Genomic DNA, 13,280 nt, shown 5'->3' on the forward strand with positions numbered 1-13,280 from the left:
GGCATCGTCATGATTATTTCGTGCAGTCCGGGATTTTACTAAGGTCGCTGTAGGTTCAGACCAATCGATAAACAGGGCGTGTCAATTTCAGTCCTGTCACTTTCAGCCGCTGTAGATTTCGACCAATCGATAAATACGGCGTGTAGATTTCATCCTGGATGTTTCTATAGAGCTATGAATTAACTATAAGTTTCCGTAAAAAATAGAGGAAATTATGCTTGGTAGATGTAAATATATTGCTTTAAATTAATAGGTTACATTTAACCTTGTATCGGTAAATGGACATACACATGTTTTAACAATAACATTTATTACAATCTGAGAATTCAGAAAAAAATAAAGAGGTTTTAAAAGCAAACTAACGGGTACCTGCACATGTACGTGAAAGTTACACGTTTGATCTACACGTAACATTCGAAAACTGAGAAATGCACACTGTACATATATACTAGTATATATATATATCTTTATTTATCATAATTGACTTTTTTATCTAAATTTTGATAAGTCATCGCATGGTATGTGGTAAAATAGGGAGAAGTGAATTTGAAAGACCTCTAGAACACAACGGATGATAGTATTCACATTAAAAACTGCCCGTAGAACCGTAGAAATACAAAATTGTTGAGATATATATAAACAAGCAATGCAAGTGATAATCCAAATTTTGAAACTTCATTTTCAATAATACAGCGCTTTTGAGACGTGCGATGCATTTGGCGACATTAATTTTGATGTCAACACTTGTATTTTGAAGTATGGAGTGCGTTATTTGTGTATTAAAATGCTTCGATGATTACTTGTTTAAAAGTGAGAGATTCAGTCCGTGTAATAACCTAATAGACCATTAACCCAGCTTTTACATACGCAAGTAGTAGGTCAATGAACCTTGATTTATTACCAAATTAATGAGGGGTCATGAGGTTGGTTAATCCCTATTAATAAGGTAAACCATTTCACTGTTAATATTTACAACCCAAAAATACAAGACAAAGGCCAGTCAACAATGTGATTATTGTATGATAAAGTACAACGAAGTTCAATATTCATTGTAAAAAAGATTACTAATTTTGCATTTTGGGTATGGGTAAAACAATTCTTGATTTGTATAAAAAATAATTTATTTGCACCAATTTTAATACAGTCTCTAAATAAGTTTAACTTCTATTCATACACAAAACCTTTCATAGAATTCACACACAATACAGATTTACTCCACACACACACAACATTTAAAACACTAAATACAAAATAATAATTATTATAGCTACCTATACAACAATGGATTTCTGAATATTTTTTTTTCCAACGGAAATTTTTTTTATACTAGATAAACTTTTCTATATATGTTACAGAATACTCATTTACTGTGTTATGCTAGAGACATTTTGTGTAAATAAACAAAATAAGATGTCTATGACCCAGCATTTAAGACTTTTCTTTGTCTCTCACTGTACAATGTCATTAAGATTTAAATAAATAAGGGAGCATTAAAATAACACATCATTAAAACATAAAATTTCAATTAAAACAGCTTTACATTTAACTTTCTGTAAGTAATTTGCTTACTATTAATAAAACAATATTCAATGTAAAACTGTAAAAATAAATAATTTTGATTTATAACAGGATATGCTTAAACTTGGCATTCTAAATGTTTGTAATATTGCACTTCAAAGATTACTCCAAACTACATGTGGCACTTTTCTGAGGTAGAATACACCGGCTCCAACTTTGACCTCCATACACATACTTTTGGTCCACATACTTTATAAATATATCACTAGAAGAAAATAAAAATTGAGAAATTATTACACTTTCCACAATTAACCCAAAAAAGAGGAATCATAGAAAAAATTAACACAGTTCTAATATCATAAGAAATGGGATGACTGAAAAGAAAAAAAACACCTTTCAACAAGGAAGATTTTCTCACCTCTCTGATTCACTGACTACCACTTCCAACGAAGGATTTTCTTCAATGGCAGGTAACTCTGAATCTCCATACAGACTGGGACGTGATACCAGGTTTGGCCGGAGGAAAGGTTTGGGTGTTGGAAGACAGCGTGGATGGGTTTTTGGACTGTTCTTGTAGTTATCAAGCACCTGACCTACTGCTGCTTGACATTCATAAAACTCAGCATCTGACACCTGGAATGATATAAATTTATTTAATTCATAATAAAAATACACATACTCTTAGATTGATTAAATCGTTCTGAATATCTGCTTCTTTTCTGTACTACAAGTGTCACTGAGTGAAATTTGAAATGAATACAATTATAATTCACAGCTTGTACCGTATGTTTATAATCCCAACATTTGAATTTAAACTATAAATGTTACCTGGCAGATGTTGTGAAGATCTAAAACACACTGTCTTACAGCATCGTTCATCAAATTACTCTCTTTGAGACTGTGATGAATCAGGGCAAGAGCCAAGGTAGCAGTCTATCAAGAAAAGAGACACAGTGGTTAAATGGAGTAAAAAAGTATGATACTCAAAATTTGTATAGCATGCTGACAATTAATCTTTGGGAATATGCTGGCTTTGAGAAAATATACAATTAAAATGTATTACAATTTTGAATTATTAACATTTTAACTTACAGAATAGATTGCACATGAGCTGTAGTTGATGCAGGTCTCAAACTTTTGTATAAGTTGGTCCAGCATTGGAGATGTGGTAAAATTTTGAATGATATCACATAAAGTTTTAAGTAGAGACGGACAGGTTTCAACCCAGAGATTCCAATCCAATTTTTGGAGGATGACCATTTCCATTCGTTTTAAATCTGAGGATTTCCATGCATGCTGCATCAAGTTAGACAACTGCGTTGCTGATGGTGCATTCTGGTGAAAGGTTTATTTGAACATGTTTATCTTAAAATGATCCAAATGATATAAAAAGGAAATGTAAAATTTCATGTATGAAGAGAAGGAATTTTAAATCAAATTTACCTCGTCCTCGTCTAGAAATTTAATGGATAGATAAAAACAAGCTGTTGCCACACAGGAATAATACTTTGGTTGTACCTGCAATTTAAAATGTCAAAGTTTTACAATTTAGATTTCCCCACCCTAGCTTTTGATTATTAAAAGATTTGAGTGAATATTTTAAAAAGACATTCAAATTTTCTTGGATATATGAAATACCTTGACTTTGGATAGAAATCGATCCAGAGAGCTAACTGCAGTGGCGAAAGTAACAGAAGTACAAGTGTAGAAGTGTGTCAAACACCGGATTGTTGAAACAGCTCTGTCTCTTTGAGCACATATAATGTTACCCTGTTATAAATATAGATAAGTTTACAAATATAGCACTATCACTGAAGTTTTAAATTTATGATATCAGTTATTCAGTATATAAAATAAATTAGAATAACAGTGTATTCTTAAATTACATCTTAAAGTGTTTCATATATTTACAATAATTGAAAACTTGTGTTATCGTGTCTATTATATATATATATAAAAAAAAAATTTCTCTCACAAGTACATGCAAGTAATTAATACATTAATCATCTTAATCTGTTGTTAAATCATCTATGATTTTTATACCTTTTTTAGGTGTCCACATCTTTTCAATTTTTCTTCTAGACTAGTTATTAAGTCTGCAAACTGCCCAAAAAAATTTTTTTAGATTAAATTTATATCATATATTTCAATAAGCAATTATTCAATGTTTTATAATGCAATTGATAATTTTACAAGTTTATCAAATCAAGCTCCAGGCCTGATATTTAAATTTTTATACATGTATTGTAGGCCTATAAGAAAAAGTACTTTTTCTGAGGATTCCCTGGAAGTGATTTGGTTCAACACGCTCAGCTGATTTTGATCCATAATGTTGTCGAAGAGCTTTTTTATCACTTGTTCACTGCAGTCAATCGTTCCTTGGACCATTTTTGCTGCTGAGACTGTGTAAAGTCCTTCAATTAAATCCTCGCAGCAATTTGCGTCTGATCTTCTCCGCTTGTCATTACGCTACTTGCAGACGGCAGCTGTCAACACAAAATTTTTAAAATTTGGCGCATATTCAAAACCGCTTTTGTAAAACCCTTTCTCCGTACATCTAAGATTTGTAACCTCTATTTTGATTGGTCGTATTTGTCTATTCAAATGTGGACTAAAAATAGTTTGTTTTGTAAACATCAGCATAAAAATTGTGATGGATAAAAAACAGAAACTAGACACTAGCTTTCCACCTGCAACTAGAATATACTTTTTAACTATTAAATAAATAAACTGTACATAAGCTTGTCTGTGAAATGTCCCTTTACCTCATAGTTTCCTTGTTTGACAGCTCTGACCCAAAATGATGAAAACAACACTTGTTCGCAGCTAAGGGCGTAGTTCTCCCTCCGCGTTAGCTACTCCGTTAATTCTTTAAAAAAGTGGGTTAAATATTAGTTTATTTATTTGATGCAAACTGAAAATTTGTCGTATTTTGTGTTTAGTCTATGCAAACAAAAATCATACAAAATTTTTTACAATTATTTTAAGTTTTTACTCTGCGGATGAATACTGATATAGACACTGGGAACTAATTTTGACCCTTACCAACAAGGAATTTCCTTGGAACGCAACTATTATACACAGCTCTTTTAGTTTTCGTTTATTCGACAGAAGATGGAGGTTTAAAAACATCAATGTAAGCAGGATAGTGTTAATGGAACAGGGGAACATCCTAGTTCAACTCTCGTTCCATTTTTCTTATCAGGTGAGTGAATATTCGTATGTTTCACATTCGATGTTGAGTTTGCATCAGCTGAATCATGGAAGCCATTTTGACATTGGTAAAAGATGAATATAATAAATAATTTCGAGAGAAAATATTGGTATAAGGGACCAAAGTTGAAAGAAACATTGAATTGAATAGATTTAATACTTGATATTATTAATTTACCTGAAACCACTGGTTACTATATCAGCTGTTTTATAACATTCTAGTATTATATGATTATCTGATTGTTGTCATTGAACATTCCAGAATGAATATTCTGTGTTTTAATCGAATTGTTGTAAGTATCTACTAAGAATGGACTCTTTTTTTTCAGTGTTTTGGTGCAGCAGTTTGGGGTTTAAAGGATGGAGTCACACAAGAGATTCGATGCTAAGCATCTGATGAAGATGCTTGGGGAGCACCTTGCAAAGAGCAGTCAGTGGTCACCCTTCTTGTACAAATCTACAGGATCCCCTGATGTAAGACTACTTACAGGATCTGTTTCATGATCTCATTAAACAGTTTATTTCGTTTAAAAGAAGCACTGTGTAGATATAGGCTTTTATAAAACTGTCAAATCCTTAAATTTTTACTATGACTCCTTGAATTGAAGTTGACTATAGTCTTGAGACTTTGATTTTTTTTCCCCCATCAAAAGTTTTCTCATTTAGAGTGATTTGACTGGTCTTAATGTTTTATACTACAAAATAAGACTACTAAAAATTGCATACACTACTTAAATATTGGATGACGTATTTCATACAATATCAATGATTTCTATCAGAATAAGGAAGTATGTGTAGATTATTGTTGTAAACATTCCATTGACGACAAATGTGTAGGATGTTGAGTAAGATGATGCATTCTTTAGTTGTTACATGTACTACAAACTGTCCTCCATGACCAGTATCCCTTTAAGTGTTTTCCTGTAAACCAAACCTTTCCTCTAAACTCAATACCCCATTTATTCCTTGATGTTTATTGAACAATTTAAAAAATTCTCAATTTACAGTAGTTTTGGCTTGTATTTGTAATGGTAAGACTGAAAATCCAAAGTGAAAATAGATTTACAATAAGGTGTACCTATTTATATCTTTAAAAAAAAAAAAAAGATAACATTGAAAACAAAGCAAGATGAATTTTTGCATCATTCCTTTGTTACATGTATGACAACACAATGGAATAATTTGCATTTATTTGAATTAATATGAATTTATAATACAGGTTTCATTGTTTTGACCTAATTTCTATCTGTATGACAGGAGTTATTTATAACTCCATTTAAACCCCAGCTTTTCAAGGTCATTGATCATGAGACCAGTAAACAGTGAACAGTGATTGTTGGCAGGTGCTCGTGTTTAACATTATTGTTGTTCTAACAACCGTTGGTTATTTAATTTATTGTCATTTCTATGTCTTTTGTCTTGTCACTGACTCAATCAGTTATTTATTTTGGGAACTAATGTTTTATTGGAGCTATTCATGCAAGCATTTATTTCAATTATGAAGTCATGTTAGAGTTATTTCACTCATTCTATTCTAAATGTATAGCTTTCAACTTTAAACTTATAAACACATTAAATAACAATGGTTTCTCTCTTATCCTTCTTTATTTGTTCAAAATATTTGAACAGTGTGTTCTATTTTTCTTTTCAATTTAGCAATTCTTAATTTTTGCAAAACTCCAAACTTCATAATTAAAGTGAATAATTTAATAAAGATTAAGTGACACAACTGGCTGGCAAAAAATATCAATGACATGTATGTACTGGTTTAAGCTTCCAATCGAGTTATGATATGGTATATTCATGTTATGGTAGATTTCTTTTATTTTCTTTATCAAGCACATTTTCTTATGTAAAAATTCTTTTTTTTAATAGGAGGTCCTTGGTTTCCAAAGAGACAGAATTGTTGGCTGGGTTTTGTCATTGAACGCAGAGTTCAGATTTTCCCCGGAAACTCTGGGACTGGCCATTTCCCTCATTGACCGCTTTCTGAATCTTGTAAAGGTAAACACCTTGATTGTTTACTCCTTCACTGATCATTCATGCATGTTCAATTATTAGGCAAGTGCATAACTTTACAAAATTACAATCAAAGAATGTTAAACAGCAGAATTTTTATGAATATTCATGAACTTCAAAGTCATTTTGAAATGTGAAGAATTTACAGCAGAACTTAGTAGAAATGATTCGCTTCAGTGGATGTGTTTTGATTATTTTACCTGTTTACATTCTTATGCTGTGTCTCTGACTGAATAAAAATTATTTGATTTTCTAGGTCCGCCCCAAGTATCTTCCCTGTGTAGCCATCTGCTGCTTGTACATAGCAGCTAAAACCCTAGAAGAGGATGAGGTATGAACAATATTTTTAGATGACATGATTTACATGTGTTGATTGCTATATAACAAACAACGCATGTTGCTCCTTGTTATAAAGAGAAGTTGGTAACGCATCTTATGTGTTTAATTTAGTTAAAATTATTATTGTTATTTTCCTAGGTAATACCAAGTACCAAGGATCTTGTGAAGACTATCAAGTGTGCCTGCTCCGTGGCAGAAGTTCTGAGGATGGAGGCCATTATTCTCAACAAACTGTCCTGGAACGTTAAACAAGCCACAGCAGTTGATCTTCTTCACATTGTAAGTTGGAGCTTTATGCACACTTATGTAAAATAATGAAAACGGATTTCAAATTCTGTGTATTTAAATTATGAAGTAGAATTTTTTTGGTATATATTGAGTGTCAGTATTGAACTAAAGATTGAATTTGTCTGGCTTGATTGCAGATCCATGGTTTGCTTATGAGTTGTTACCCCAAACTGCTCGATGGACTGAGCCACCTGACTCCTTCCCAGCACCTGAGTTTGATGATGCGGAAGATCTTCCATTGTTTGGGAAACCACCAGCTGGCGGTCTTCAGCCCCATCAATCTTGTGCTATCCATAGTCAGCCTGGAACTGGAACAGATCACCCCTAACTGGTTCTCCATCATTAGCATGGTCCAGCAAGTGGCAGATGTAAGAAATCAGATTTCTCAATTCGTCCTTTTAATTTGGTTAAGGTGAAAAAATGTTAAAAAATTATTTAATATAATTTTAAGAATTGAAGGAAAAAAGTCTCTTTTTAAAAAAATGCCTTTTGAAGACACCTTTTGGGAACAAATTCATTGTGCTTTCAGATCAACAACCAGACCTTCATTCAATGCAGAGAAATGATTGGTCAGCACCTGACAAAGCATGGTTTTCTGCCCTCTGGATATCAGTTTCGTGTGGTCAAGCGCTCCAAATCCATCAAAAGGAAGGCGGTGGATGATGAAGAGGAAGACCTGTATGATGGCATCAAACGCCTGTACAGCGAAGACAGCATGGAGACATCGGCTGTGAGGAAGTCATGTAGCTCAGAGTTTGTTCAGCACCAAGACACTGATGACAGAAGTAGTTTCCTAATTCCAGCTGTCAGCGCCATGTAGAACACAACCTGTGTTCTATATGACTGACAAAGCTATCTCTCTTCAAGTTTACTAATTTAAACTAGATTCAGGCTAACATATTTAATAATAGTCCCTATTTTAAATAAAGTGTAATGATTTTAAGAGGTAAAAAATTGTTCATAATTGCAAATTACACTTGACAATCAAAAATAATCTTTTGTCAATTGCAACTACTCTGAAACCTATGTAAGTAATGATCAGATTTTTTAATTTTGCAGAACGATATATTAAATAACAATACATGAATTGAAAACTTTCAATTGTGGGAATTGATATTTTGAAGCTTAAGAGCAATAATAGGGTAAAGAAGATTAAAAGGTAGGCTTTGTTAAAATCAGTTGCTGGACAAATTCTACAAACAACACAAAGTTGTTTTGATATCAGGCTTTTCAGTGCTGAAACAGTTTTCTCTCAAGCCTGTATGGAAATTGTGTTAACAGTCTTCTTGAGTTGTTATAGTTTGTTATGTTTTATTTTCTGTAGATTTTTATTTATATTTATTGCATTACAAGGAGTACAAGGGCCACTTTATTTACATTGCTTGATTCTCTCCCTTGGTGTATGATTTGATAAAAGAATAGATCTCCAGAATATACATGAGAAGAAAATTGTAAAAATGAATTATTTAAAATAATAATATGTGAAAGCAAAAACTCAGGTGCTATTATTGAGATTCCGGTGAGAAATATTTTTATGAAGTAGGGTGGCCTTTTGTACCATGTTATCATGCTTTACTATGTAAAGATAACTGTCTTTTAATAAAAAAGCAGGTACTATCCATACAGGCTTGAGATGAAAAAGAGAGAGACTGAAAAATTTCAAAAAATTATAAATAATGCCACCAACCGCCATACTTAGTTTGTTTTATTTATCAAAATTCTTGTTAAAGATTAACAAGAACCAAAAAAATGTTATAAAAAAAACTTATGAAAAAAATCTCTTCAGTTACTCTCATAAACAAACATTATAACTTAGATTGTACATAATTTTTTTGTCCTTTTATTTGAATGTACAAAGAGATCTTGTTTATATTTGATTTTGTAATGAGTATGATAATGGTATTTCAAGAATTTCCACCCAAGCAAGGGAAGGGAAAAGTCTCAGGCAGCATAATTCCAATGACATTGAAGCGATTGTATGTAGAGATGATAACTGGACCATGTATGAAAATCGCAATGTTAGTCAGAAAATAAGTGTGAACGATCCAATTATTTGTTATTTTGTTTTGTTGAAAAATCGTTTAGTTATAACTTGTTATATATTTATTTTAAAGAGCAAGAATTTTTTTCTCCAATTTTTATATTATAATGGCCATGTATACCAGCTGTTATACAAAAGAACAAACATTTGCAAAATGTGCAGGTCAGCATTGTAAATGATGTTTTATACTGTAAAGTTATAAGAATATAGAATACTCTTGTATATTATGAGACGATTGTGATTTGTACTTGCCAATGTATGTTAGAATCAAAGGAGGAGGGAGATTGATATTATACTGGGAGGAATTGATCTTACTTGTGAAAGAAAAAACAAACATCAAACATTGCGTTAGATTTTAAACTGTACAACTTCCATTCCAACAAGATCTGTTTAAGATTGTTTTTACATAAAGTAAGAAAGAGAAAGTCAGAAATCCACATTTATTGAGAGAGTCGGTGTGAATTGAGAAAAGGGTGTCACATTGAAAAATTCAAAATTCATTTCATTGTTGTTAAATCTGTGTTATAGTTTTCATTTTAGTCCCGTAAGGCTGTGTATATGAAGTTACCAAACTTGATTGTCAATGACAGAATATTTTCCCCTCTTTAACACTTTTCGTTTTCTTCTCTATATTTCACACTTTCTAGACTTGTCAAGTTTGGTAACTTCTGAATGTAAATGACAACACAATGTTGTATTCATTGATGGCTGTGTAATGTATAGTGTATGATTTGAATGGCTATAAATGATTTTTGGTGGCTTTTCTTGTCTCTGTTATGATATTGAGGTTACTATTGCTATTTTTACCTGTGGGCGTCAGTGAGCCTTGAACTATTTGCGAACAATAGGTAGTTGACCCGACCATACAGATGTAGTCGATAAGCGTATCAGTACCAGACTGTGTGCACGATTACCTGCAAATTATTGCACAATGAGATATGCACCGGAATTATACCTGTATTCGTATTGCGAATCCAGGTATAATTGCGGTGCTTATCTCATTGTGCAACACAGGGTATCTATTGGAATGCACGAAGCCACGTGACTTACCTGTAACGTGCACGCAAGTTTGGCAAGGTGCACGCTTTTTTGGGCATGTTAACCTGCAGTATTTGATGCAAAACAAACAGGTTTTGTTTGGACAAAATACCAAATTAAATGCAACCTTTGTTTTTAGTTACAATGTGCATGAACAGGCACTCCTTCCACCCGGATTTACTGAGAGGACTTGTTTTCTCGTGTGCCAAGTTTAAAAGGGGACTGAATTTAGGTCGATGTCCGACAGATATTTCATTTGAATTTCTAGGTTAGTACTGTGGCAAAGATCGAGTACTTTAAAGTGCACACATTTCATATGTGGGTCAAAATTGCTTATAACCTCGAACCGTAAATTTATCTATCATAGTTTTTAAAGAAAAATGTCATAGTCTAACTGTCCAAGGAAAATTTTTCTATTACTTTTGAACAAGGCAAGGTAACATTCAATTTACAGGGAGGCGCCGATGTTATTCATGTATGTCCGGGCATTATCTTATAAACAGTTCATACACGTTATAGCACGAACTGTCCCTCTCACCTTTAAACTGACTAAGGTGAAAATGCATAAAACGCGGTGGGGGAATGGCCTTCAAGCGCGGCATTATTAAGGACAAGACACGGCAAGGTACATCTGCATTGAGAGCAGTTTGCAAATACCATCGGTTTTCTCCTAGAAAGGTCGATTGTTAAACTGCATATCACGATGAAATTTGTGGTTTTTGACACAATTCATCACGTAATCTTTTGTATATCTACTATAAATCAACTGACATACATCAATCTTAAAAGTTTATATGGTCTTAACAAAGGAACAGTGTTTTTGGCATCGTTCTTTGAGTTTAAAGGCAAAAATGTTAAAATAGGCACCATCTTTAGCTCACATGAGCCTATACCCAGGACCAAGAAGCATAAATATATATTATCATTTAATATACTTTATTATTTTCTGAGACATTTCCAATTTGTTTGTGCCCAAAGAGATTTATCCAATCGCATTTATGCAACGAGCTTACGTTATCAATTGAATTGTTTAAAACTATTTAAATCTGCAATTATTGGCGTTAGAAACAGGCACACCAATTTAAACAAATATAAACATTGAAGGGTTATTTTAAATTAAAGCACTCGATGCACCATGAGACCTTTACAAGTAGTGTAACAGTAATCAGCGATTAGTACGCATACACCTTTATCGTTATTCAGGTGTGGGTTACTTAATCTTTGATATATCCTATTGTTATGTACTTACACTTGAGTCTTTCTGTAATTAAGTTACAGAAGATATCCTTCTAACCATACGTATTTCCGACGTACTTGCACGTCCTTGCGTTAGTACATGAAAAACAATAGCAGGTGCGCTGTGATCTGCCATGCAGATTCCATGTAACTACTCCTCATGCAACTTATACTCAACACATACATGTATATGTTGTCTCATGTTGAATCAGTGAGAAAGATTCTTACTGTCTCATTTTCTAGTCAACTTTTTAAATCGAACTTTTAAATGAAAAAAGTTTGAATTGAACAAAATTGAATTTTTGAACTCAACTTTTTAAATCGAACTTTTAAATGAAAAAAGGTTGAATTGAACAAAATTGAATTTTTGAACTATTTATGAAGAATGAAATAATTCTTGATGTTAAGCGTTATATATTTACCTTGTAGAAATACTATGAAATTATAATGGGAAAATCATAATTGTGTGTTATCTCACTACCTAACTTATACTTTAAATCAACATTTTTGATGGCCTTTTTCTGTTATTTAATCCAAATTGAACCTTACATGCGTAATGAAAATTATGATTAAGGAAGAAAAAATATCTGCCAACAATTACATACTTTCGAGTCCTGCTGGTGAAAGGAAATATCAACAACCAAGTTTAATTGTCAACATCACTGTTATTCAACAATTGTTGATGTACATGTACGTGCATATTGATAAATTGTTTCCGTTTGTCAATGACGTCATGTTTCTCTACAACCGATGGTTGGTCAATGTCGTAAGGCTGGTCTAGATATTAATCCTGGTAGCTACTCACCCAATAAATGAGACTCACTCCAAGCAGGAAGAAGGGAAACAGGGTGTTGCTTTGACGAATTTTATCTCATAACGCGGTTTTATCAATATCTGTTGAAGAAAAAGATGTTGATTTCGTTGTCGAGCTGATCCACGATATTAGTTTTGGTGAAGTGCACTATCTATGAACATATACTGTTTTGATATTTATAGACTATGGATTAACATATTCTTGGAACTGCCCACGGGTTTAATGAAACTACCCTATTTTATGATTTGCCTTTTCTGGGAAACTTTCATTCGTTTAAATTTTATCTGCTGTATAACTTACATTGTAGCCAAAATTTTTTAATCCAATATATCTAACGGATAACCAAAAAGCATATTTTATTGTAAAAAAACATATAACATTTATTATTTCATATATTCAAAATGTTATTGTGTATGATTGCATTCGATAGAATAATGGGAAAGCATTAATAATTGAAATTGTGTCGTTGAATTTAGTGCAAAAAGACGTAGGGTTTCAGTTTGTCAATTTACTTCCATGCTATGAATATAACTTTTTAATTACTATTTTTTATATCATGATATAACAATAAATAACCGTTTATATATCTTTCGAACTCTGGTTATCTCAAACTTTTATTAAGATCCTTTGAAGTTCGAGACATCAATTTTCAGCTGGACCTCTTTTACCGAGTTGATCCATAGTATTGAACATAATACCCAGAAAAAGCTTGTTTTCTGTAAACACGATTCACGAGTTGTAGGGCAAAAAGAGACACTTGAAAACCATTTTAGT

At 32.4% G+C, this 13,280-nt stretch overlaps 2 protein-coding genes across 2 annotated transcripts; one reads left to right on the forward strand and one right to left on the reverse strand.

Moving 5' to 3' along the window:
• Window positions 1-1,096: 1,096 nt before the first annotated feature.
• Window positions 1,097-4,432, reverse strand: LOC105343927 (cyclin-G1). Its single transcript, XM_011451444.4, has 9 exons — window positions 4,284-4,432; window positions 3,787-4,004; window positions 3,562-3,621; window positions 3,157-3,288; window positions 2,962-3,036; window positions 2,611-2,853; window positions 2,347-2,451; window positions 1,937-2,151; window positions 1,097-1,783 (listed from the first exon to the last, which is right to left on the reverse strand). Exons 2-9 carry the CDS (start codon window positions 3,904-3,906, stop codon window positions 1,681-1,683), a joined length of 1,053 nt encoding a protein of 350 aa, XP_011449746.2. The 5' UTR covers window positions 3,907-4,004; window positions 4,284-4,432; the 3' UTR covers window positions 1,097-1,680.
• Window positions 4,433-4,563: 131 nt separating this feature from the next.
• On the forward strand, window positions 4,564-10,178 carry LOC105343928 (cyclin-I). The gene is made up of 7 exons (XM_011451446.4): window positions 4,564-4,723; window positions 5,061-5,205; window positions 6,607-6,735; window positions 7,007-7,081; window positions 7,228-7,368; window positions 7,515-7,745; window positions 7,907-10,178. Exons 2-7 carry the CDS (start codon window positions 5,092-5,094, stop codon window positions 8,195-8,197), a joined length of 981 nt encoding a protein of 326 aa, XP_011449748.3. The 5' UTR covers window positions 4,564-4,723; window positions 5,061-5,091; the 3' UTR covers window positions 8,198-10,178.
• The last annotated feature ends 3,102 nt before the right edge of the window (window positions 10,179-13,280 follow it).

This window comes from Magallana gigas, chromosome 2 (assembly GCF_963853765.1).
Source record: "Magallana gigas chromosome 2, xbMagGiga1.1, whole genome shotgun sequence".
Classification (NCBI taxonomy): domain Eukaryota; kingdom Metazoa; phylum Mollusca; class Bivalvia; order Ostreida; family Ostreidae; genus Magallana; species Magallana gigas.